The sequence below is a fragment of the Balaenoptera musculus genome, chromosome 2, assembly GCF_009873245.2.
Source record: "Balaenoptera musculus isolate JJ_BM4_2016_0621 chromosome 2, mBalMus1.pri.v3, whole genome shotgun sequence".
NCBI lineage: Eukaryota > Metazoa > Chordata > Mammalia > Artiodactyla > Balaenopteridae > Balaenoptera > Balaenoptera musculus.
The window spans coordinates 31423579-31451381 of record NC_045786.1 but is presented as its reverse complement, the minus strand read 5'-3'; the positions used below and the strand labels follow the sequence as shown (position 1 = coordinate 31451381).

Here is a 27803-nt window from a genome sequence, read left to right as displayed (position 1 = left end):
TCCTTGCGGAAGCATCTAAATCATCTCTCTGCCTTGGGCTTCTTCCTCTTGTTCTGCTTTAAAAAGCTTTGTTTAGGGGCTTCCCTGGTGGCGCAGTGGTTAAGATTCCATGCTCCCAATGCAGGGGGCCCGGGTTTGATCCCTGCTCAGGGAACTAGATCCCACATGCATGCCGCAACTAGGAGTTCGCATGCCACAACTAAGGAGCCCACGAGCCGCAACTAAGACCCAGCACAATGAAGCAAATAAATAAATAAATAAATAAAATAATAATTTTTTTAAAAAGCTACGTTTAATCCAACGTGATGAGGTCACTCCCTTTTAAAACTCTTTTACGAGACCTCTGCTCCCTGAATCCCACCTACTTTCCAGCTTCTTTACCCACTAACGCACTGATGCCCCAAACTCCTCCATCTGTCATTTGAACCAACCCCAACTACCAAACTCAGGCTGTTCTCTCTCCCCAGATCCAGCCTCCTCTCACCCAGCAACCTCCTGGTCATCCTTCAGGACCCACAGAAATGTTTGCTGCCCACCCGCACCCTCCTCGGCCCCTCATCTGCAGGGTGATGGCCAGGCGCAGAGCCGAGCCTGCATCTGGGTGCGCTGGGGAGGAAACGCGCCCGGAAGCATCCCTTCTTTCCCAGGGGGTTGTGCTTGCCCTGGGCCACCTGTAAAAGCCCCGGTTGGTCTGTGTGGTGACAAAGATACACCTGTGCCTGGTGAGCGAAGTGAGGTTGGTACCTGGTTGAGGTGTTCACACACCTGGCATGGGCATCATCGCCCAACCCTCATCATCCATAAAAGAGGAGTTTGCATTTTAGACCCTGCCGGGGAGAAGCCCATTCTCAGGGTTTTGTTCTGGGAGGAAGGACCCATCTTAGGCACGTGCTATCCTTGGGAGAAAGAGCAGGATTATTGCCACAGTAAAAGTTTTCTGAATGGACCTCTTGTTGGTGAGCTGGAGCTCTCCCCCCGTGCTCCGGACCCTGGAGTGATGCCCGCCCCGGTCACCCTGCTGCTCTCTGGTCCTGCCACCCCTGGGTGAGCAGGGCTGCCTCCTCAAACAGGTTCAGACCAGTTTTAGTTACTACTGTAATTTGCAATGAAATATGAATGCAGATGGGAAAACTTGCTTGTTCCGTGAAAACCGAGTTGAAGGCTTTGGAAAGACTCGATAGCTAAGCAGAAACTGCTGCCAAGGTAGGTCCTGGCCAGGCAGTCGTAACAGAGTGGAGAAGAATCGTAAAATACCCAGGGAGTTCTGCATGCAGATGGCTTCACCTGTCTGACTCCAATCAAAAGGAACTAAATCTGGAAATCATAGAGGCTGCGAGTTCCATGAATTTGATGCAGTAAATACAACCTGATACACCAAAGAGACCCATAATCAAAGAGAAGATCATGGCCCCAAACCAAGACTGGGGGACAAATGCTCATTTGCATGTTTAAAGCCAAAATAAAATGTTCATGGTATGTATCATTTTTATGATTGTCTGCTGTAGCTGGCTTTTTAGGTCAAGCAGACACCCATTATTGGTCCTGATCTGATAGGGTAAGTAGCACCTACGACCCAGAGACCTTTCTGCTGAACCCAGACCTCAAGGAAGGTCACTGTGGGTCAGAGGAGGGCCAGTCTCAGTGGGGAGAACTGGAGAGGGGAAGATACAGGTGAACTTGAGTGATCTGGGGGCTCCCAGGGGGCACTACATCCCTCCTTGTCCGGCCAGCACCCATTCCGAGCTCCGTGGGCAAGCCCACAGTAGCGTGTCTGTGACGGCCACAGTACCCTGCCTGCAACTTCTGAAGCAGCTCTACTTTACAAGGCGTAGGACGAGTGGAGAACATAGATGACTGTAATAAAAGATGAAGTTAACAAGTGCATGCGAAATGGAGATGCAGGTAATAGCAGACCATGTCCCCGAGGCTAGGTGGCTGGCAAGAAAGTAAGTGGGGAGGAAAATAGTTTAATGGAAAACTGAGATTACACTTAGGAAATAAAACTAAAAATATGAGATTATAGACACTTTGGAGGTAAATGCTTTCTCCACTAAACTATATCAATAAACTGAATTTTATCATCAGATGGTCTTTTGCCACTATTTCCAAACACATTAGAGGAATTCAGCTTGATAAATTCTGACAATAGACATAACAACTTGCATCTCACGTAGACATGCATTCATTATATGAATTCTCCCCAAAGCCTTAATCATCCCAAAATGCTGGTCCACAAAAATAAGAATAAAATTATGGGTTCCTTCCACGTGGGCTAAGGCCTTTGCTGTGAGTCACAGTCTGCTGATGGGTGCCCCGTGGTTCTTCCTGCATAAACTACACCCATAAGACATTCTCTGACTTTCCAGTTCTGTGTCTTTACAGCAGAGCCAGAACGTAAAGGTACTTGGGAAGCAATGTGTATGCAGACACCCCTTCGATTTTTTTCAGTTTTTATCCCAACCCCTTACAGTTGTCTGACCCACTTCTAAACTGACGGCAATATATTTAGTGACTCTCTTTCACTGACTCTTTCCAGAGCACTCAATTTTGTTGTAATAGACATAACTCTCTTTTTGCACTCATATTTCACTGGCTCACGTAGAACTAGAATATGCACTTAGAGTCCACATACCACTGGCCTAAACTGGTTTGGGATAGATACAACTGCCCCTTGGAAAGCTGATGACCCAACTGCTGGGAGCAGAAATGGCACGTGGGTGAACTGCAGAGGCTGCGGGGAGTGGGGGTGTGCCGTGGGCAGCAGGAAGCACATCTTCCAGGCGGGATGGAGAACCGCAGCTGGCTGGCCAGTCAGGTCAGCACAGGTTGGTCAATAGAGTTATAACTGTATGTACAAGGAGAACCATTTGCAGAGGCAGAGACAGAACCCAAATCAAAAACAAGTAGCAACTCGGATAGAAAAATGGCCAAATAACTGCCATGATTTCCATCTCATGGACCACTGCAGATATTCAAACATCTCTCTTTCTACTGACTTAGCTGGATGGCCATGATTGTTTCAGGTTATAAGATTAAGTCGTAGAGTAACATACGTGGTGTGATCCCATTTTGGCAAAAAAAGAAGGAATAAATGGAGGAAGAAAGGGAAGGAAGGAGAGAGAGATGGAGAAAAGGAGGGAGGGAGGAAAAAAGGAAGATAGACTATTTTCATATGTTTCTATAAGTCCTAAGAAATCAAGAAACAAAGGGAAGATTCACTGCAAATTGTTCTCAGGAGAATGCAGTGGGGGAGGGGAGATGATCAACTTTTTCTTTATATACCTCTATATTTTATTTGTTTCAATGATCCTATGTTACTTCTTTAATTAAAGAGTTTAACAATATGAAGTAAGAAAATTAAAGTCAACTATATCTCAATAAAGCTGGGGGAGAAAAAGACTTGTAAAAAAATTAACAAGGGCTTCTGAGGCATCCTCAGGGATAACATAGCTACCAGCCCCATCCATCAGGGTGTAACCATGACCCCCTTGGGCTGTCCCACTTCTTCTCCAAGGACACAGCATGTGTGGCCAGGCTGGCCCAGCCCCTGACCCACGTGGTAACAGCCAACCTCCATGTGGCCACCATGCTTTTCCAAAGCCCATTGACACGTTATCTAAGTCATCCTCTCAGTGGCCCTATGAGGACAGTAGGATGTAAACAGTCTTACTTAGAGCAGAGGAAACTGGGACAAATGGGTGGTGATGTGCCCAAGGTCAGGTGCTGGTCCCACGGGTGCCACAGTCATGGCCTCCCCGGTGGCTCTGCAGGTCAGTGGGGTAACCAGCCTTCTGAGGAGAGTAGAGCCTGGTCTGTTCCATAGTCCGTGGTCACAAAAGGAGAAGAACACACCAGCAGCAAACTCATCGATTTCTATTGCCAAGCCAGGGGTCTAAAGCAAACTTACTCACCAAGTATAATACTTAGCCATGAAACAGCCAGGGGTTCTAATGGCAGCTGTTGTAATTGCAACCATACTTTACATCTGGTTGATAAAGTACCTCGAGCACCACTGCCTTTGCAGTCACAGCTGCGATGTCCCGATAACAAACCGGAACGTATTCCCTCCATGTATTTAAGAATCAAAATAGTTCACATTTGAGTTCTCACCAGATATTTAAACAGGGCCCCTCCTGAGTGAGAAAAATGAGGTTCAGGGAGGTTCGTAGGTAAAAGCCGTGGGACCCCGACCCAGATGTAGCCGACCTCAGACCCAGGATGCCAGGCCGCTCGCTTTCTACACGGAGGACTGACAATGACCTGTACGTTACGTTTCACCACATACACTATTTTAGCTACGACACACTTTCTTCTTACTTAGTTGGTAATTTCCATTTTAATTCTGAAAACCTAGGGAATACAAACTTTCAGCATTTCCAGCCCTGTGGTTCTGTTAGTTTGGCCAAATTGGTGTGATATTTCCAGATCAAGAGTAAAATCTGCTGAGGTGACCGCAGCCCCACAGTACTTAACCTTCCATTACACCACACGCTGGAGAGAATCGCCAACACGAGGCCTCGGCGAGCAAGGCCTGAAGTTCATCGCTGCTGAAGAACTGCTTAATTAGGTATCTTTCAGAAAACTGCCGCCTCTCGGAAAGGTCGGCGCGGTTGTGACAGCTGTGTGGATGTACACAGGGAGAAAGAGGCTGCACACGATTAGAGCCAATGAATTTTTAACGCCTGGGTAATGATGCTCTCTGGCCCTGCATCTTGATGAACTGATGTACTGCCGCGGGGTGGGTGAGAAACAACAAATCAAACAGGCTCCTATAAGAAAAACTTGCCTTTTTTTTCATGAGATGCTGAAAACATTGGGGAGGGGAGGCAGGGCAGGTCTTGGAGGGGCCACGGGGAAGAGGGAGGGCACGGTTCCTACCCTTAGCGTGAACAGCAATGTCTTCCCATCACTTTCCCTTTATTTGCTGACTTTAGTGGTAACGTACTGAGCAGTGGGCTGTGTTCCATTCACACAAATAACGAAGAGCCGTCATTATTTATTGAGCATGTATTAATAAGTGTGTGACCTCTGCTCTTGGCCTCATCACTCCCCTGGGGACCAGCACTTCCTCTTCTCTAAGACCCTGGCCAGAGGTTCCAACGATGGCTGGCCAGTGACCTGTCACTGGATTTTGAGCTCAGAGTTAATTAGCAAATCTGCAAAGCACAGAGGAGCAGTTTTTCAATTTGAGAAGAACTCATCTTCTAAACAATCTTCCTTTATTAAAAGTGAATTCTGAACAGAGCCTTGCTCTGGAGGTGCCGGGCCTAGAGGACATCTCAGGCTACAGGACTGTCGCTAAAATTACTCAGGGGCACAAACCAGGGGCTATTTAGAGGCACGTGATGGTAGCTGGACCCTGTCAACAAGGAGCTCCAACAACACCTAAAATAAATACATCAGTGGCACCAAATGTGTGAGTTTTGTCTTCCAGAGGGCAGCATGGAGTGACCTCCAAGGATCTCCAAGCCCCACGCGCTGTCGGGGCTTATTGCCCTCGGGGCTTCTGGATGGAAGCCAGCAGTGTCCACGATACATTGGTCTCAAACTGGCTGGGGAGGGGGGGCTGGAGCCTGCCATTCTGAGTGTGCTGGGGAGGAAGGGGGACCACTCACCATCTGCAGGACGTCAGCGGAGACCATCTGCATGCAGCACATGGCTGTGGCCAGCGCACACACGATGGTGGACAGGACGTTGAGGGCACACACGCTGAAGAGCAGTTCCTGTGGGAAAAGATGCGGGAGGACGTCAGCGTCATCTTGGCAACGCAGATGGCAGCCTCCTCGGCGTTGCCGTCAAGGTCCAGGATGAGGATGGTCAATTGTGGGTTTCTTTTTTCATCATCAAAACTGGCCTTTTATAGACACATTTGTTTATTCTTGGTTTATACATGGTTGATCAAATTACTCTTAGATACTAAGTGATGTATTTTACAATTTTGATAATTATTAGGTAGTCACTGTCTAAGAAAATCTTCAAATTGCCAACATTTGAGTAGGTGGGCAATCTCTGTCGATTATAAAGTGTAACTGAAATTTTTGATAAGAATTCCAAGTTTTTTAAACTTCTTTTCTTGAGATAACTGTAGATTCACTTGCAGGTGTAAGAAATCATAGAGAGATCCTGGATACCCTTCCCTCAGTTTCCCCCATGGTAGCATCTTATAAAACTATAGCGTGATATCATAACCATGATTGCCAATGATACAGTCAAGACAGAGAACATTTCCATCACCACAAGGATCCACCCTCCCCGCCCGTGTTGCCCTTTTATAGACACACTCACCTCTCTCTCCCTGCTCCCCACTCAATCTCCCTTTCCAGACCCCTGTCAACCACTTGTCTGGTCTCCATTTTTATAATTTTGTCATTTCAAGACTGGTATACAACTGGCATCATAAAGCATGTAACTTTTCAGAACTGGCTATTTTCACTCAGCATAATTCCCTCAAGATTCATCCAAGTCGTTGCATGTATCAATAGTTCATCCCTTTTTATTGCTGAGTTCCATGTTTGTTCATTCTCCAGCTGATAAATAACTGGGTTGTTTTCAGTTTTGGGCTATTACAAATAAAGCTCAGGAGCATTTGTGCACAGGTCTGTGTGTGAACATGAGTTTTTATTTTGCTGGGATAAATGTCCAAAAGTACAATTGCTGGGTCATATGGTAACTGAATGTTTAGTTTCATAAGAAATTTCCTAATTGTTTTCCAGAGTGGCTGAAACATTTTACATTCCTACCAGCAATGTATGAATGATCCAGTTTCTCTGCCTCCGTGCCAGAATTTGATATCACTATTTTATTTTAGCAATTCTGATAGGTGTGTAATGATATATCATTGTGGTTTTAAGTTCCATTTCCCTCACAGCTAATGATCTTTTCAAGTGCTCATGTGCCATCGGTTTATCCTCACTGGTAAAGTCTCTGCTCATAACTTTTCCCATTTTCTAGCTGGATTGTTTGCCCTTTTTTCTTTTTTAACTGAGTTTTGAGAGTTCTTTTTGCATTCTAGATTCTAGTCCATTGTCAGATATGTGGTTTGCAAATTTTTTTTCCCAGTCTGCAACTTATCTTTATCTAGCCCTAGATCGTGGTGATTTTCTCTTTTTTTTTCTAAAAGTTTTTATAGTTTTACGTTTTACATTTAAATCTGTGATTCATTTTGAGTTAATTTTTGAATAAGGTGTGGGGTTTAGATTAAGGTTTATTTTTATGTTTTTAATTTTGATCTCTACATGTTCATTGCTAGAATATAGAAATGTGGTTTGTATCAATATTTGTATTTATCTAGTATCCTGTGACCTCGGGATTTTCTTCCGTGTTTAATTTCTTCCTTCCCAATTTGTATGCCTTTCATTTCCTTTTCTTGCCTATTAGCACTAGCTAGAATTTCAAGTATTATGAATAAGAATAAGATGAATAAGATGCTGAGATGAGATATCTTTGTCTTATGCTCTCAGAGGGTTCACTCATAGAATTTTAACTATCCAAATACAATTCATTCTTCTTTAGATAATTTACTCTCAAATCCATGCCAGAAATAGAAAAAAAGAATAACCATGATTCACAAAAATGACCAAAGATTTAGAATAATTATATGTCCTTCAATATACATACTCATACAATACTCATACGATAAATGCAGAAAATACCGTAAATACTCAAAAAATTATTAGGAAAAATGGATCTTTCACCAGAAAGATCATGGTATTAACGAGGTTAGTTTCAATTTTCTAATCAAGGAGTTGACAAATCCTCCAGACGAGGTGGGACATACTCATTGTATTTCCTCGTTAACATGAAATGTTAACTGTAACACTGTAAATGTTTCAAATGATGGTCTAGTCTGGGAGCATGCACAGGGCTTGCTCATGGATACTTGAACCCATGTGTTCTAATCAATAGCATCCTTTAAGAAAGTTCCCCAATTTTCTGTAGGCTGGTGTGACTACAGAAGTCTTTGCCCAATCCCCTTCCTCAGAACCTGCTCATTTGTTCTCAAGACTGCCTGTAAAATAGCCAGAAAGGGTGTGATTATGATAATATTATAGAGGACAAAGTTAATATACCATGCAAATGTGAATACAGAGAACAGAGTCATGTTTTGGAGATTTGTTAGGTAGAACCGAAGCAAGTCTCAGCTTAGGGCTAATTATTCTCCACGTCTGAGGTCAGAGTGTTCTGAGAACTCTGAACAAATGTGGGAAGAGTTGCCACTCCCAAATCTGAGTACTGGACACTGTAACCTCTAATCCTTTTCTCAGACTCAAATAGTTTCTTCATGTGCATCGGCTAAACAGCATTCAACTGAATTCTCCAGGGGGACCCTCTGAAGATCCCAGGGTTCTCTCCCCTCCAGTATTCTGTCCTGAGAACTCTCAACCCCAGGCCTCGGTCTCCCTCAGACCCTCAGCTCTGTCTCCCCAACTCAGGGAGTCTGCAGGGATCACCCTGAGTTCCCTGTCCTGCACTGTCCCCTGGAGACTCTCCCCTCATTGGTTGACCATATTTCAAGGATCACTGTCCTTCACTGTCTGATGTTCAATGTCTTCATATTTTGTCAGGTTTTTGTTGCTGTTCTTGTTTCAGGTGGGAGTTTAAATCCAGTCCCTGTAACTCTATCTTGACCAGAAGCTCTTGGTGGCTCTTAGGCTCATCTAAGTATCCTGTGTAACATTCTTAGGGCCACCTTAAGTGTCCTCTCTGAAGTCGCTAAAGACGGAGTAGGATGGGAGCTCACTTGTGGGAACTGGCAGGCACGGATGGGGTTGGGAAGAGGCTACGGTGTTTGGATTTTATTTTGTAGGCAATGGGATACTTCTGAAGATGTCTGATGTTGGGAAAGAGATAACGCAACCTGTTTTCACAAATGATAGAGAGATCTTTTGCAGAACCTGGGACATAGTTGGTGCTGACTGTTGAAGTCAATGCCCTTCTGAAAGTAACATTAATTTTGAATATAGTCTCTCATTTGCAACCAAGTAAAACTACTCACAAAAAATAAATACAAAACATAACCTTTTGTTTGAATAAGCACCATGAGGCAAACACTGCTTTATGTCTCATGGAGCATATTCATTGGAATCACACACCAAAAAGACTTCTTTTTTTCTTCTTCTAGCTGTTTAAATGCATGGCTTTTTGCTAGATAACTACACATCTGGAATTGTGTCTATGTGTTTCTTCAGAATTCTCTTTCTGCCTTCAATAATGCCTTTACCTCTGCCCTTTGATGGGCAAGCACTGAAATCCAAGTTCTATAAAATCTCTTTACAAGGTCATTCAAAATGGCAAGCATGAGGACAAGGTGGGTCTTGCATGGTGGATCCTGAGTTTTGCTGCTGGCCACTCTGCATACTTCCTCGAATACAATTAAGGAAATCATGTCTATAACGAATCAAGTATAAAACAAAAACAAAAGGAGATACTTAGGGAAACCTACGAATGATAAATTCTTTAAAAATTCTCTCCAAGACGAGTAAATTCCGAATATTAACAACACAACAGAGAAAGGTGACAGCCAGGAGAAATTACGCATTAAGAAACATACAAAATTTAGGATTTTGATTCCCCTGTTTGTTGAAAATACTGTTGTCCAGAGGACAAAGGGTCTTATATTCATTACTATTAGCTAATTCACCAGTTTTTTTTTAAAACATGTTTTTGTTTCTTTGAATAAAAAAGAGATTCCAGAGGAGACTGTTATCAGGCAAGGTATAATGAAGGAAGATGAGGAAAGGCTCATAGCGTAAAAAATAAGTGATGAAACCCATGGCTAACAATAACTGTACATGTGTTATAATTACAAGGGATGGGGTTGGGCTTTATCAGAATTATCCTCTTGAAGCTTCCCAATTACTTGACACAGTAATCACTATCTTAGGGGGTCTTTCATGGCAACAACTGGAGTTCAATGTGGAAAAACAGGATGTTAGGAAAGGTCAGTGGATGTGGTGGGGAGCCTGACGAAAGAAACCACGCCTGTCATCATCTTCTCTGTCCAAGGTGGGAAAGGCCAAGTCAAGAACTTGGGTATGCCCTGATCACTCTTTACCCAGACCACTTCCCGGGGTTGTTTGCAACAGGCATCCTGGAGGAAGGAGGTAACATGTCCACTGGACAAAGTGGAGGCTCGCTACAAAGGCAGCAGATTCTCCAAGCTCAGTGTTCCCCTTCTGTAATGCCCACCACATGTGTGGGCATCCATGAGGGGCCTTTGCATCTTTCCCTGAGACTTGAGGGGCATGAGAAACTGACAGAGACCAGCATGAAGCTCTGGCCACTGCTTTTGCCATGAGTGTGAAAGTCCTTTGTCTCTGAACCGGGAGTCTCATGTCTTCTGCCAGAGAAGTAGCAGCAAATTCTAACAGGCTAGTTTGTTGGCTTGAAAGCAAGTAAAATCTCAGACCCTGCACAATTCCTGACAGCATGTTTCCCTCTTCAACTAGAGCAGACACCAGTCTTTATAGTAGAATATCTCATCAAAATAGGTGTCTGGTAAATATATGTTTGAAAAATGTATGGGATATTTCATTATTCTTTTCTAAATTTTCAGTTTAGACTAGAAGGAAATAACAGGCTTAATTTCCAAATTTCCAACCACACACCAGAAAAATTTATCATCACCTTGAAATAATGTTTTTTTCAGAGTCTTACATCAAGATTCTGCAAAAACTCTTGGTCATATGATCAGTGTGTGTGTGTGTGTGTGTGTGTGTGTGTGTGTGTGTAAAATCTGTGACTTCCATTTTTCATAAAATTTCTCAAGTGATGAGCCCATCCTGGAACAGATCACATGCCATTTGCCATTTAATTTGTCTCTAGAAAGCAGTTCTTTGTGGGGCTGGCTGGAATACTGATCCTACAAAAGGAGCTAAAATTAGGCTGTCACATGGAGAAGATAACTGATGCATGGGGGAATCTGTGAAAGCTGTAATTTCAAGACACAAACATTCTACCTGGAATCCCTATAAGTTTAAGAATTTTTAGCCTTGCTCTGGCCTCTCATGTACCATCAACAACACAAATGCTACTACAAGAGGCCAGGTTTGCTCCTCACACAATATGTGCTATTTGTTCAAAGGCACTTTTAACTTTGAGCAAAGATCCATGAGGAAATTTACACACTCTCCACAATGGTGCACAACTGCACCTTATTTGGGAATTCAAAACCTGTCCTCTGCCCTCTGAAGTAATAGCTTTTAGCCTTTAGCTGAAGAATGTAGATTGCCTAATTATAATATGTATAAATAACTATAACTCATAGACTATTTTCTTACAGTTCTATCAAGTTTGAAGATCAAGGAAACTATTTGCCACTTTTCCAGTATTCAAGGATGAGTATTCAGGCAAAAAATATGTTTCTTTGGTGTGTGTGCAGGGGTGGAGGGGATGTACACACACACATATATTTTAATCCTTTTAAAATTCCCTTTAGATTTATTTTTTGATCCAGTGGTTGTTCAAGAGTATATTATTCAGTTTCCATATATTTGTGAATTTTTCCATTTTTTTGCTGTCATTGATTTCTAGTTTCATTTCATTGTGGTCGGAAAAGACACTTAGTAGATTTCAATCACCTTAAATTTGTTAAGACTTGTTTTGTGACCTAACATGTGATCTATTCTGGAGAATGCTCTGTGTGCACTTGAGAAGAATGTGTATTCTTCTGCTATTGGGTGAAAAGTTCTCCGTGTCTAAGTCTGCTGGGTTCATTTTGTTCTAGTCCACTATTTCTGTATTGATTTTCTGTCTGGATGTTCTATCCATTATTGAAAGTGGATTATTGGAGTCTCTTACTATTACTGTATTACTAATTTATCCTTTCAAATCTGTCAATATTTGTTTTATACACTTAGGTGCTCCGATGTTGAGTACATATATATTTACAATTGCTTTATCTTCCTGTTGAATTGACCGTTTTATCATTATGTCATTACCATCTTTGTCTGTACAGACAGTTTCTGACTTAAAGTCTACTTTGTCTGATATAAATATGGCCACTCCTGCTCTCTTTTGGTTTCCATTTGCATGAAATATCTTTTCCATCCCTTCACTTTCAGCCCACGTGTGTCCTTGAATCTAGTATGAGTTTTTTTGTAGACAGTACACAATTGGATCTTGGTTTTTGGGTTTTTACCCATTCAGCCACTCTGTATCTTTTTATTGAGGATTTTGTCTTTTTACATTAATTATTGATATGGTAGGATTTACTATTGCCATTTTAACTGTTTTCTGTTTGTCTTGTAGTACTGTTTTCTCTCTTTTTATCTCTTGCTGTCTTCCTTTGTGTTTCATCCTTTCTTTTTTCTTGTTTCTGTATTGATAGGTCTTGATTCCTTTCTCTTTTTCTTTTGTTTAATTTTATATGCATTTTCTTTCTGGTTACCACAGGTATTCCATAAAATATAGTTATAACAGTTTTTTATATATATACATATATTAATATACATATTTCCTATAAATTCTAGATTTCTAAAAACTCACTGTGATCCTAATTAGCCTCTAGCTTTAAAATAAGATCAAACAAAGAATTATCCTATATTTATGTGAATTATAAAAATAAGTTTTGTCAAGAGATTTTTGGAAGAGAAGAAGGGTCCTGCACACATCAAAATGTATTATAAATCTACAATAACAGAATAGTATGACATTGATAAGGAACAGAAGAGAGTCCAGATATAGATCCTTAAAATAATGAAAAAAGTGGCACATTACATAACTTGTGTTGGGATAACTATTTTTAAAAAAACAAAAAGACAAATCTATATGTGAAAAAAAGAAGAGAGGAAGATTCTTCCTTGTGAACCTAAATGCAAAAATCCTAAGCAAAATACTGGCAAAGTTAAATCCGATAGTGTATTAAAAACACATTATGACCGAGTTCGGTTTATTCCTGTGTTACAAGAATGTTCTAACATAAAATAATCTAATGGAATTCATCACATTAAATGAGAAAAACCATATGATAATCTATTAAGATTAGATGTCAAAACAGAAGTTGATATGTCAACACTAGTTTAAAAGCTCCTAATAAACTAGAAATAGATGAGAGCTCCCTTAACTTAAAAAACTCTACAGAAAATACCAGGAAGGAGATGGGGATGGTGGCCATTATCACTTCTATCCAACACTGTACAGCAGGTCGCGGCCGTTAAACTGAGAAGACATTAAACAAAAGTAAACTGGGGGAGAGATCAAGACGGCAGAACAGAAGGACGTGGTGGGGCTTCCCTGGTGGCGCAGTGGTTGAGAGTCTGCCTGCCAATGCAGGGAACGCGGGTTCCAGCCCTGGTCCGGGAGGATCCCACATGCCGCGGAGCAGCTGGGCTCGTGAGCCACAATTACTGAGCCTGCGCGTCTGGAGCCTGTGCTCCGCCACAAGAGAGGCCGCGATAGTGAGAGGCCCGCACACCGCGATGAGGAGTGGCCCCCGCCTCGCCGCAACTGGCAAAAGCCCTCGCGCAGAAACGAAGACCCAACACAGCCAAAAATAAATAAATAAATAAAATCTTAAAAAAAAGCAGGACGTGGTGCTCATCTCCTCCCACAGATATGTCAAAAGTACATCTACACGTGGAACAATCCTCCCAGAAAACCTACTGAACGCTGGCCGAAGGTCTCATACGTCGTTCGTGAATTCCATATTTGCAAATTCACCTACTTGCTAAAATTTATTTCTAACCCCCCAAATCAAAACCCGTGGCACTTCTGGGGTCATTCGAGGTCATGTGTGGAGCAGCAAAAAATTTGAGTTGCCTGATGGGCATATTCTCAGCTGAAGTTGAACCAGGCAACCTCTGCCTTCTCATTTAACTCATACTATAAACAAGTGTCCTTTTCCAGGTCTATTTACATGTGTCAGATAAGCTTTGCTGAAGCATGAGTTACAGTGCTGTTGGCCTCAAGTTCAATGTTAATGAATCAACAATAAGCACACATAAAGCAAGGTCTGTACTGACTAGCTGATAAAAATGTTGTGACCAGAGGCTTGCAGGGTCCTCACCTTGTACTTCCCCTGGGAGCAATGATCCTGTATTCACTAATCCAGTGTTGCTGTAGCTTCATAGAAATAACTACTTCAAATAAAGAGAATCAAGTGTATTTGTTAAACAAGATATAAAAGGCACAAATCGTAAGGAAAAGATTGATAAAATCAGCTATATGGAAATGTTAAAACTTCTATATGAAAAAAGACACCATAAAAAAAGAAAAAAGGGTCTACAGACTGAGGAAATATTTGCAATATGCACAGTCAAGAAAGGATTAGTATTTGGAATATATAAGAAATCTCTAAAAAATAAAAAGATAAGCCAATATGCAAATAGCAAAAGATATGAATAGGTAACCCAAGGATGAAGTAACACGATGGCTCTTAACATGAGACTGTGTTTCTCCTCCCTGTGGTCAGGGGATGTGTGTAACTCACTTAATGAGGTACCATGTTCCTCACCTCACAATGGGAGAAGGAGAAAGCTTGGTGAGGACGTGGGAAATGCAAATCCTGATGGAGAGCCAGTGGCGTGCACGTTAGCACAACCTCTTTGCAGAACAACTTGGCGATTCGCAATAAAGTAGAAGATGCCTAAGGCCCGGGACCCAGCAATTCCACTCCTAGGAATGTCTCCTGGAGAAATGCTCACACAGGTGCCCAGGGAAACATATACAAGGATATGCAGAGCAACGCTGCTGGTGATACCAACGTCTTTGCAGGCATCCAAATCTCCATCCACAGGGGAAAGGGAAAATAAATGCTGGTCCATCCACACAATGGAAGACTGTGTAGCAGGGGAAATAGACCAGAGTCCTGCCACTAAACAGATGACTGTCACCAAATGCCCCCTGAAAGGCGGGAGTTAAAGATGAATCCGTACAAAAAGAATAAACACCATCTGCGTGAATCTGAGACCAGGCAAAAACTAACCTCACTGTTTAGGGACACAAATATATGATGAACAGCAAAGGCGCAGGGGACATGAGATGCAGCGGGGGAGGGGGAGGGGAGAGGCGCTTCCACTGAGCTGACGATGCTTTCTTGTCTAACTCACATGATTGACGCGCGGGGGTTCACTGTGTCACTTTTCAGACCATTCTGTGTATCTTAAATATTTGCCTGGAAAGAAATGTTCACAATAAGTACCTACAGTGCATCTGCTGAAAAGAAAGAGCCCCGGGCTTCCCTGGTGGCGCAGTGGTTGAGAATCTGCCTGCCAATGCAGGGGACACGGGTTCGAGCCCTGGTCTGGGAAGATCCCACATGCCGCGGAGCAGCTAAGCCCATGAGCCACAACTACTGAGCCTGCACGTCTGGAGCCTGTGCTCCGCAACAAGAGAGGCCGTGACAGTGAGAGGCCTGCGCACCGCGATGAAGAGTGGCCCCCGCTCGCTGCAACTAGAGAAAGCCCTCGCACAGAAATGAAGACCCAACACAGCCAAAAAATAAATAAATAAATAAATAAATAAATAGCGTTCCCTTTTAAAAAAAAAAAAAAGAAAGAGCCCCATCTGTACACACATCAACGCACGCACCACCACCTCTATCAGCTGGTCCCCGCAGCACACAGCAGGCACACTCAGTGGCTGAAGAAAAGGTAATGAGTCATCTCTGTGCAGGGAAAAGCAAACCCACAAAGAACACCCCAAACCAGCAGCAGCAGGGAGCGGCTAGCACCCCAGGTACAAAGGAGGGAGCCAGGTTCCTAGGACCCAGCAGAAATAGAGCCCAGAGAGGGGTCCGTCCGCCAGAGCAGGTAAAAACTCACAGCCTGCGAGAGGAGGCTGCTGGAAACAGATGGCCTGACCTCTCTTTCCATCCTCCCATCTCCTGCTGGTGCCTCTCACTGGGCAAACCCAACCAGATGCAGAGAGAAGGGAGTCTGGGTGATGCAGAACGCAGAGACCAGCTTGAGGGGCAAAAGCGAGGCCAGACAAAGGAGGACAGGAAAAGGAGGGGGGCTGGGGCAAAGAGAAATAACCAATTATCAATACCTAGCATAGCTATCTATCAACTATCTCTATGATTAATTGAAAAAAGCAAAGTTGTTAATACAGTATTAATAAAGCTCCTGTTTTAGGTTAAATTTTTTACATATATAAATGCATTTTTTGTAGAAAAAAAGTCTAGAAGAGAATGTATTCATTGCAGGCTTATCTATCTATATACCTGTCTATCTATGTATCTATCTACTTTTCTATGATCCATCAATTATCTATCGATTTAGTTTTTAAAACTTACGCAATGGTCAGTTATTGCTTTCATAATGGAAAATATTCAGTAAGCTTCTTTTTCAATCAATGGAGTGTTGAGGAAAAGCCCTAAGGTTTACTGTATAAAATTCTCAGAATAACTGTGGGAATCTGTCATAAGTCTCGACATTCAGGATCAGTCTTAATGCTACAAGTTTTCTCAAATAAATGCCAAGCAAAATAAAAATAGGTGACGGCAGTGGGGGGGAACCCAGATGACAAAATTTTAAACCAATCTTCCAGGCAGAGAACTTTTCTCGGCTATGATCAGTTTCGGTTGTTTTATCCACCAATATAGCAACTCTAAAGCAAATGCTTTGAAAAAAAATAAAATGCCAGGGGAGGGATAGATTGGAAGTATGGGACTGACATATACTCACTGCTGTATATAAAATAGATAACCAACAAGGACCTATTGTATAGCACAGGGAACTCTGCTCAGTACTTTGTAATAACCTAAATGGGAAAAGAACTTGAAAAAGAATAGATACGTGTATACGTATAACTGAATCACTTTGCTGTACACCTGAAATTTACACAACATTGTTAATCAACTATACTCCAATATAAAATAAAAATTAACAAAACAAAACAAAACAAAACAAAACAAAAAAACAAAGAAAAACCAGAGACCAGTGGTTTGTTACTGGCTCCTGGAGCTGGTGCTGAAGTTGGGACGAGAAAGTCAAGGCAGTGGGGAAGCTGCCAACCGTGGACATGGCCTCAGATGCAACCAAGGGTTATGAAATGAGCATCTGTCAAATCCACGTGATGGGGGTGGAAGTTTGGCCTGTTCCTGACATCATACCTAGTTCTGAAGATGTTCCACTGGCAACATCAACATGCTAGGCCAGTGCCCAGGGGCAGGCACATTACTCCACCCAGGGCACGGGTGCAGCCCCTGGGGTCAGGAGCTGCCCACTGTGGTACGTCCTGGGCAGGCCCTGCAAGAGGCACTGGGCAGGGAGCACCGCCTCCCTGTGGTCACACTGGGGACCGGGATGCCCACGAGGGCGGGGCTCAACATCCACACGGTTCCTGGAGAGCCCCAGAGTGGGGGCCATCAGTGAGGGGTGCGGACTGCTGTCAAGACGAGAGGGGGAGGGGGGACCCTCTGAATAAGGGGAAGGACAGGGCGGAGCTGACCCCACAGGAAACCAACCACACGTCTACATGGAGACCAGCACACCGTCTACACGGAGACCATCGCGGGGCGGACCCATGCCCGACAGAAGAGGCTGCTTCCCTCATCCCTTCACCTGCCAATGCCCGGAGGGACAGAACCCGAGACGGGCAGGATGGACATGTCTTAGACCTCGGCCCACAGGTGCTGGGGCAGAAGAGGAAAAAGGGATCAGGTCCCCCCTCACAGGAATGGGGCATCCAAACTGCATGTGGAGGGAAGCTCTGAAAGAGACCAAATTCCATGTCCGGACCTGGACGTGACCAGAAAGTCAGAGGGGCAGCCCAAGCTGCATAATTTAAGGAAGGAGATTCTGCCGGCACCTTGGAGGCAGTGACGCCTAAGGACTCAGTCACCCAAAGGAGCTCTGCGAGGCGGGGGACCCAACACCCCCGGGGGCAGAGCGGGTGATCAGGTACTGCTAAAGTGACTTAAGTGCTCCTACTTCAAATAACAATGCTCTAAGAGGTGTTCTGTTTCCATGTGGAATGATTTAGAACCTACTGCAGAGCACAGGCAACTCTACTCACTACTCTATAATGACCTACATGGGAGAAGAATCTAAAAAAAATAGTGGATACATGTATATGTACAACTGAATCACTTTGCTGTACAGCAGAAACTAACACAACACTGTAAATCAACTATATTCCAATAAAAATTAAATTAAAAAAAATTTTAAAACACCAACAACTTTGCAACTTTCGACACTATGTTGTATGCTTATTGGAAAGCCATTTAGAATCTTTTTTTTGTGTTAAAACACTCCTGTCATCTATAAGCCTAAATGCTAAGGTCTAGAAACCAGTACTGACCACGGTGGACAAGGTCCTCGAGGGTGGCTGTGGGGCACATTTCCGTGAACCTCAGTTGACTTCAATTACTGGGCTTCGTGTCCTACTGCAAAATAACTTCCCCAGGACATAAAGAGCAGAAGCAACCCCTAATGTACCTCTTTTGCCTAGGAACTGAGGGCCAATTAGATCTGAGCCTGCTTAAAAGAAAATCTCAGCCTTGAAGGAATCAATTAGTTGACAGTATAAATCCACACAGTCCCAAGGCTATCGATTTAGCTTTGATTATGCAAGACGGTCACAGTTATCGAGTCCTCTGTCTGGGTGAGCGCCGTATTAATCCAGCATCCACTTGGCACCACTGTCCTTTAACGCCAGGAAGGACAGCTACACGGTCATCTGGGCATCTGGAGGGGGTGCATCTGAACAGAGGGAGGTCAGCTAGCGAGGACGCTGTGGGAAAGGAGGACCCAGACCGCAGTAACTGTCCAGGGGTCCAGACCCCCTGAGGAGGGGCACTGGGGTCTCACCTGGCACAGGCCAGCAGGGATGGATGCAGAGATACATCCATCTCTGGAGTAGGATCCCCATTCCCGAGGCTTGGCGAGCAGAGCCTGGGGCGATGGGAGGATGGGGCGGGGAGGGCGGGGGAGGACCAGAGAGGATTCACAGGAACACAGACTCCTATTCTTGTTCCACGGCGATGCCATCCATGCTGTTGGTGAAGCCAAAATCCTAGCATCACCCTTGGTTCCACACGTTCTGCACACCCCACGTCCAAGCCCTCCGTGGCATCTGTCAGTGCAGCTGCCAAGCTCACCCGGAATCTGTCCTCTGCCCCGGCCGCGCCTGTCTGCCCTGGACTGGGCGGTGGCCTCCCCAGTCCCCAGTGGCCACTCCTGCCCGTTGGCAGTGCACGCTCCAAGAGCTGCAGGGTCCCTTCTTCCTCCCAGCTTATAGGGATGTCCACGCAGCTGATCAGATCTCCGCTCCCTCCTGCCCCCTTCCTGCCTCGCCACCAGGGCAGTGCTCTCCCATTCTCTCTAAGCACCAGCTCCAGGTCCACCTCGTCCAGCTCTGGCCCTGGGGACACTGGCCTGCCTCTCTACTTTCCAGCTCCCAGGCTTGGGCAAGTGGCCAGGAAGGTGGCGGAGCAGGAGGGTCCAGGAAAATGCTGGGCGCCAGGACTGCTGTAGACCAACTGAGCTCGTCCCCAGGCGCCAACCCTGTTCAGTCCCTCAGCCTCTACATGACCATGATAGGAGATGGCACTGAAGGCCCCCGCCCCCAAATCTCCCTGATCTTCCCATCACCTCCTGTTCACACCACACAGAAGATCCACAGACTGGAAGCCTCCAGCCCCGCTCTCTTCCTGCTGGGTGTGTGGCTTTGAGAGTCTTCTCATTGCTCTGTGGCCTGACTGTCTCATCTGTGAGGTGTGGATTGGCCCAGATTTGAAAGTAAAGTAGGTCAACTCCTAGGGGTTGGCAAAGGGAACCCCCCTGGGAGAGCTTCTGCCAGGCGTGTGCAAAGCTGAATGTAAAAGTCCAATTAGCTCACTATGGGGGGTTCTGGAATGCAGAGGAGGAAGTCACCAGCCTCAAAGAAGGTTGGGTACCATTCATTTTGCTGTCTTCTGTGACTGGTTATCACGTTTGCCTTTATTTCAGTCAATTCAGAAATGCACCCGTAATGTTCATCTCTGGGGACAAACACGACCAAAATGAGTAAGTTATTTATCTGTAAACATTATGAAGCATTTTCAGGTATTTAACAGTTGTAATAACTACTTGTATTTATATTAATTACTTTCAAATGTTAACTACGTTTTTAATTGCTTTAAAATAGGTCTTAGAATCTCTTTTCTTAGCAAGTACACAATTGATTATAGCTATTTATAAGTGAAAACTCTACAGTTAAAATTACTCTCTTGGGGGCTTCCCTGGTGGTGCAGTGGTTAAGAATCCGCCTGCCACGGGTTCGAGCCCTGATCCAGGAAGATCCCACATGCCTCAGAGCAACTAAGCCTGTGCGCCACAACTACTGAGTCTGCGCTCTACAGCCTGCGATCCACAACTACTGAGCCTGCGTGCCACAACTACTGAAGCCCACGAGCCTAGAGCTCGTGCTGTGCAACAAGAGAAGCCACCACAATGAGAAGCCCTCGCACCACAACGAAGAGTAGCCCCCGCTCACCTCAACCAGAGAAAAGTCTGCGCGCAGCAACAAAGACCCAACGCAGCCAAAATAAAATAATAAAATAAATAAATTTATAAAAAAAGTAAAAACAAAGTAACTTTTATAATATAGTTTTTAAAAAATTACTCTCTTGATAGCCAAAAAAAAGAAAAGAAAAGAAAAGAAAATCCTGCTCTTTCATTTTGATGAATGTGGGAATATTTAAGATTCAAGAAAATGTAGTAGACCTTATTTTAAGCATTATTTTGGAAGGAAAGATAAGACAATCTATCAAACCTGGAAGAAAAATGTGCAAATGAGGGCTTGTTCAGATTGTTATTTCCTAACTAAAAGACACCTGCAGGTCTGACTGGCTTACAGGCACTGGCCCTGAGTTTCAGGACGTGCCCTCATCACTAGGTGATGCCCATGGGTCACATCACTTGCACGTCAGTGTTTATTTCGTATCATCTTTTTCCATGTATCAAAAGGACAGTTTACTCCTTGCATGACAGAATGGAACTGAAGGTAACTTCACTGATGTTTTACTCAGCTGGCAAGAAAGGGACAAATTCCCCTTTCCCGGGAGTCTGTCAAAACTAGAAACACCTAATACAGGAGCCACAAAACTTCATCACCGCCTTGTAAAGCAAGACCTTCCCTTCACAGACCGGTTTACAGGCAGAGCACAAACCATGCTGCAGCCCTTCGCCTGGCCTGCTGATAAAGGGAACTTATGCCTCATAAAAGTTCTGTTCAAGGAACTAATTGCTCCTCACATATGTAATACATGAATTTGTGGTTCATCGATTTTCTAAGAATTATTTTAAAAGACAGTGAACATAGTTTAATTTTGGTGATTCAGAAGGTAACCGTTTTCTCACTGGGCTTAAGCTTGTTCTGAGCATGTGTGTCCACTGCCCTGTGGCTAAGCCGTGGTCCTGGGAAGCATGCCTACGTGTCCACTGCAGATGGCAGTGGGAGCCGGGCCATGAAACCTGCTCCACCGTTATGACCTGCGTGACCTTGGGAAGCTGTCTCATTTCACAGGGCCTCAGTGTCCTCATCTGTAAAATGGGAATGATGGTATCTACCTCTCACAGGGTTGTGAAGGTGAAATTAGTTCACAGATGTGAAGGGCTCAGAGCAATGCTCAGCACACAGCGAGGTTCGATAAACATCACCTATGGTCATGATGTATGGTCAGTCACCTGAGGACCTCCGTCTGCTCAAAAACACCAGAGAATGAATTCAGCAGAGGACTTTTAGGCCTCGTCCACGAATGCTTAAGGAAAATAGCCCCAGCAATGGTTAGATGCCCAGAATGCCCTTTTGTGGTCTAAACAAATTCTATATTGTTGTTCCCACCGTTCAATTAATGGGAGAAAAGAATTCTGACGTTTGCCCTCCTTTTCCTATCCTGCTGTTTTTCTGCTTCCTGAAGGTTCTGTCCACTGCTACTTGTTTTAACACCCCCTCCCCGCCAGAGGTTAAATGTGAGTGAAAGTGGTTTGATTAAAACCCAGGCAGATTAAGAATGAAGTCAAAAAGAATGAAGAGACACTCGTGGGAAATACCCATAGAAGTAATTTAAACGATCTTATTAGTCTTTCGCCTCTGGGGGACTTGGATACTTTTTACAGTAAGAAGTAACATTTCCAATCTATAGTTAACTGATAATGGAACATTTCCTCATGCGGACCAGACTGGACAATTTTCCTTCGATGCCCTCTAGGATCTGTTAAAAGAGAGATGGAGGCACATTGAAGTTTTCAAGAATTCTGAACATACAAATGTTTGAATTGGGCAAGCCACAGGTGGCTTCCACAGTAAGGACAGATAAGGACAAGGAGCAGAGGTGACTATGACAGATAGTTAGGAGACTTGGTGATTAACAGGTGGTTGTAAAGGAGAAAAAAACAGTCATTCTGTGGTCTGAGTAGGGGGCAGCTGTTCCTGAGAAGGGCGGGCTGCAGGGGGTGTGGACTTGCTGGGAGCAGAGGGGCGGTGAGAAAGAGCTCAGTATGGATCCACTGAGTCTGAGAGGGCCGAGGTCCTCTGCATGGAGGCAGCTGCATGGATCTGGGCTGGTATTTTGGGCTTGGGGGTGGCCAGCACGGAGGTGGGAGGGAACAATTCCAGGGAGGCAGCTGAACTTGCCCAGGGAGGGTGTGCTTGGCCAGGAGAGATGAGGGTCTGGATTAGAACTCAGAACCAGGCCCTAATTCTGGAGGAGGAAGATGAATCTACAAAGAGGATCAAGATGAGGATGATGAGAGAGAAGGGAAACCCAAAGCAGCGGGTATATAAATGGACAGATGCACCACCGCGGTGGAGGTTTTCACACACCTGTCCCAACACGTCCAGCAGACAGTCAGTGAGGATAGAGATGAGCCAAACCCCACGCCAAGTCATGTACCAGAACCTGTACTCACAAGATATGTGGGACTTTTACCAAAACTTGATTACAAACAAATGCAAAGCAAGGGTCAACAGACTAACACCAAAGATGCAGGCACATCAGGTTACCTGACCACAGTGCAGTTACGTTTGCTATAAACGACAGAAAGACAACCAAGCAAACCCTCCCTACATCTGCAAATTCACAATACACTGAGAAATAACTCAGGGACAGAAAAAGAAATCATAATGAAGATGAGAGAATCCTTGGAACCAAATAAAACATGACCAGACATCAAAAGTATGCAGTGAGAGAGACATGTAACACTGCCAGGTTACGTGAGAAAAGAAGAAAGATGAAGTTTAGTCACAAAGCACACAACTCGAGAAGCAAGAAAAAGAAGGAATTTGAAAACAAGGAATAAATGGAGAAGAGAGCAGAAATTAATGAAATTTGAAAAAAAAAAGACAGTAGAATCAATAAACGCAGAGCTTGTTCTTTGGGGAAAAAAACTAATACAGTAGACAAGTCTCTGGCAAGGCGGCTGAATAATAGAAAGAAGGGGAATAAACTAGAAACATCAGAAATTAAAAGAGACATGATTAATTTCTTCATGTCAATGAACTTGAAAACCTAAATAAAATGGACAATTTTTCCAGAAAAATAATATACACTAAAACTATCTCATGAAAAAAGAGAAAGATGATATGAGTAATGATGAAAAATCCTTAATAAAATATAAGCACAGTAGATTTTCATAATCAGATGATAACACTGTGACTTTTATCCCAGAAATGCAAGAAAGTTTCCACATTAGAAATCCATTAATATAATTCACTATATGAACAGAACAAAGTTGTGTATGTGGGTGTATATACATATACATGTGTATTTATATATTATATAAATATATATGTTAAAGAGCCTTAAATTTTAGCAAATGCAGCATTTATTGAGATACGCATGCATGTGTTTGTACATACACATGTGTATTTATTGAGATAGGCATGCATGTGTTTGTACATACACATATGTGTATTTATATATGTATATACATGCATACGCACTTATCTCAATAGATGCTGCATTTGCTAAAATTTAAGACTCTTCAATGGTAAACTCTAAGCAAAATGGTAATAAAGTGGGATTTGCATAACCTGGCAAATACTATTTAGTCCCAGAAAATTTCAACAAACATTATTCCTAATTATTGAATATGTTTCCTTTAAAATCAGGAAGGAATAAAATAAAATAAAATAGGTAAGCGACAAGGACCTACTGTACAGCACAATATAGCTCAACATCTTGTAGTAACCGATAAGGGAAAAGAATATCACTTTGCTGTACACTTGAAACTAACACAACATTGTAAATTAACTATACCTCAATAAAATAAAATAAATAAAATCAGGAAGAAGACAAGGATGGCTCAAGCGCTATTCAACATTGTGCTGGAGTCCTAGCCACGTCGGGAAGACAGGAAAAGTGAAGAGAAATCAATAATCACTGTAAAGATTGGAAGGAAGAAGCAGACGGCTGTTATTCCCAGACAATGTAACCCACTAAATAGAAAATCCCAAACAATCTATAGGCAAACTGTCAGAGTAAATGGAGGTATCAGTAACTGGACGCAGGATCAACGAACAAAAGTAAATGGGTTTCTCCATATAAACATTATAAAGTAAGAAAATGTACTTGACATATATACACTAATATGTATAAAATAGATAACTAATAAGATCCTGCTGTATAAAAAAAATAATAAAATAAAATTTTAAAAAAACAACAAAAAAGAAGAAAATGTTCTTAAAAAACTCTACTTTTCCCATAGCAACAAAACTATATGACACCTAGGAATGTATCTAACAAAAGATGGTCAAGTCTGTACACCAAAAATTATAACAGTTTTCTTCAAAAATGCAACAGAATGCTAAATAAATGGAAAGATACACCAAAAATTATCATTCTCAGCAAACTAACCTAAAAATGCAATGCAGTTACAAACAATGAATGGCTCTGTGTGTGTGTGTGTGCACATGTGTGTGTGTGTGGGGGGGAAGGGAGACGGGGAAGGCGGGGAGGGGGAGAGGGTCCACAAAGGACCAAGAATAGCCAAGACAATTTTGAAGAAGAACAAAGTGGAGGCTTATCCTACCAAAAACAAGACTAACAAAAAAATAGTATTTAATATAACGTGCTATTGACCATGAGTCAAGCCATATACCAAAGAAAAAGAAAAGAGACCCCAGAAATAGATGCCTTCAGACATAGAAACTATACAACCATACAACTAAGTGACCACAGACCTGTGCTGTAATAACTGAGGTTTATCTATCTGTGAAAAACAAAATAAAATTAGATCTGTATCTCATACCACATGCACAATTAAGCCTCAGGCAGATTAATGAACTACATGTGAAAAGCAAAGTTTTAAAACTTATGGGAAAAAAATCCAGGATATTTGTATAACCTCAGGATGGGAAAATATTTCTCTTTTTTTAAAGGTTCTTGGGGATCCCCAGGGGATCACATTTTAAAAAAATATTTATTTGGCTATTCTGCGTCATAGTTGTGGCACACGGGATCTTCGCTGAGTCATGCAGGATCTTTAGTTGTGGCATGCGGGATCTAGTTCCCCAACCAGGAATGGAACCCAGGACCCCTGCATTGGGAGTGTGGAGTCTTAACCACTAGACCACCAGGGAAGTCCTGGAAAATATTTCTTAAACGCAACACAGAAAGGGCACATCAGACAGGAAATGAATTTGCATTAAAACTGAAAACTTCTCTCTGACAAATGACATCCCAAACAAAACTAAACGACAAGTCACAGAGTGCGTGAGATTTTTATGACAAAGGTCATCGTTCAGAATCAAGAACAAAGAACCCAACAGGAAAACAGACAAAATAGGCAATTCACTGATGAGAAACATAAATAGCCAAGATATTGACAATATATGACAAGTCGAGAAGAATCTATGTCAAGAAGTCTTGGCAAGGATGTGGTCGGAGCAAGGGAACCTCTTCCACTGGCAGTGAGAATGTGAGTCTGCATTACCCCTTCGTAGAGAAATGGGAAATGTTTTGCAAAAGGGCAGATGCATTTTCCTTTCATCCTGGCAAGTATGCCCACTGAGAAGACTGAGCACAAGAGCCCATGCTGAGGAGGGCGCGACTATTCATTCTAGTACTGTTGCAACAGTGAAAAATTGGAAACAACTTATATCCATTAACATGAGACAGATAAGCAAGTTGTGGAATATTCAGATACTGCAAAACTACACAGACTCTAAAAAGACAATTCAAGCTACATACATATCCATGTGGATCAACATCAAAGAGCATGATGGTGGGTGAAAATAGAAAAGTGCTTATGGTACCGATTATGTTAAATTTTATGTAAAATTTTAGTGAACTATGCAAGCATGCAGGGGAAAGGCAAAATCAACCTCAGGATAGTGGCTGTCCCTGGACACCCTCTAATTTCAGACATAGAGAGGGAGCCATGGCTGGGGTCTCAGTGGGGTCTGTAAAAATATATAAAATTGCAATAATATGGTTCTTGTTTTTTAAAAAGATAGAAGCAAACATTGTAAACATGATGAGACTGGACAAATGTGGGTGGCATTTGCTACATTACTCTCAGACTTTCCAGTCTGTTGACTTGGCTCCTCTTGCAGGGTGGATATGCCTGGAGGTGAACGGGGCCAGGCCTGCTGAAGGCATCGCTGTTTGCACAGAAATGACCCTGAGCCTGTGGCCGCACCGTCCCATGTCCTCCTACGCGGATCCCATTGGTGGTGGAGAAAGCACCAGATCTGGCACTCAAGACTGAAATATGGGTCCACCACCAGTTACGAGACTGCAGCTCTGACACTGCATGTCCTGGAGTCATGTTCTCGCCTCTAAAGTGTCAATGATAAAGTCTGCCTCGCAGACCTCGCTGGGGCTGGGGTCATGGTGGGGAAAACAGTGTGATGGATCTAAAAGGCCCTGCACTTGGGGACCTAGAGATGATCCTTCTAAGTGAAGTAAGCCAGACAGAGGAAGACAAATATCATATGATATCACTTACATGTGGAATCTAAAAATATGATACAAATGAACTTATTTACAAAACAGAAACAGACGCACAGACACAGAAAACAAATTTATGGTCACCAAAGGGGAAAGGTGGGGGGAAGGATACATTAGGAGTATGGGGTTAGCATATACACACTACTGTATATAAAATAGATAAACAACAAGGACCTACTGCATAGCACAGGGAGCTATACTCAGTATCTTGTAATAACCTATAAGGGAAAAGAATCTGAAAAGGAATAGAGATACATGTTTACGTACTGAATCACTGTGTTGTACACCTGAAACTTACACAACATTGTAAATCAACTATACTTTGATTAAAAAATAAAAATATAAATAAATAAATAAAAAGGCTGTGCAAAGCGGGTCACAAAGGATGGCTCCCAGAAAAGCCAAACTGGGGCCAAATGTAAAAGAACACTTAGGTATCACTCCTCTGCTAAGTTGTTTCTCTCGCAATAATTCTGCTCCCTCAGCCAAAGGCTCTGTCCTGTGGCCCCTCTCATCTTGGGCATCTCTGTGAAGGCCTGGGGATATTAAGCCACTCCAAACGATTTTGCTCAGCTCTGCTATGATTATCTTATGCCTTCCTCGAGTTTCCATAACCAGTGCTTACTGATTTCTGAATCAAGTCAAATCCCTAAACGGATCTTTGAATTCCTGCACTGGCCCATCTCCATCTTTCTGGTCTTTGCTTTTACCCTTTTTTTTACCTGTCACTCATCTGTTACAAAGACGGTTAACAGCATGAGGTATAATTGACATATGACAAAATGCACATATTTTAAGCACAGAATTTTATGAGTTTTGACACACGTATACACCTGTGTAGCCATCACCACAATCAAGCGAGTGAATCTATCCACGGCCCCCAGTTGCCTCTGGCTCCTTTGTTACAAGTAGTTCTGTGCTCTCA

The 27803-nt window shown here is 43.2% G+C and overlaps 1 protein-coding gene across 7 annotated transcripts in view; it reads right to left on the bottom strand.

Moving 5' to 3' along the window:
- Window positions 1-27803, bottom strand: part of FAM189A1 (family with sequence similarity 189 member A1) — a 401999-nt gene that overhangs the window by 25965 nt on the left and 348231 nt on the right. For all 7 annotated transcript variants that reach the window (XM_036843433.1, XM_036843436.1, XM_036843435.1 and 4 more), the window contains one exon: window positions 5616-5723. In XM_036843433.1, the coding sequence (XP_036699328.1) occupies window positions 5616-5723 (108 nt within the window). The remainder of the gene's footprint in view (window positions 1-5615; window positions 5724-27803) is intronic.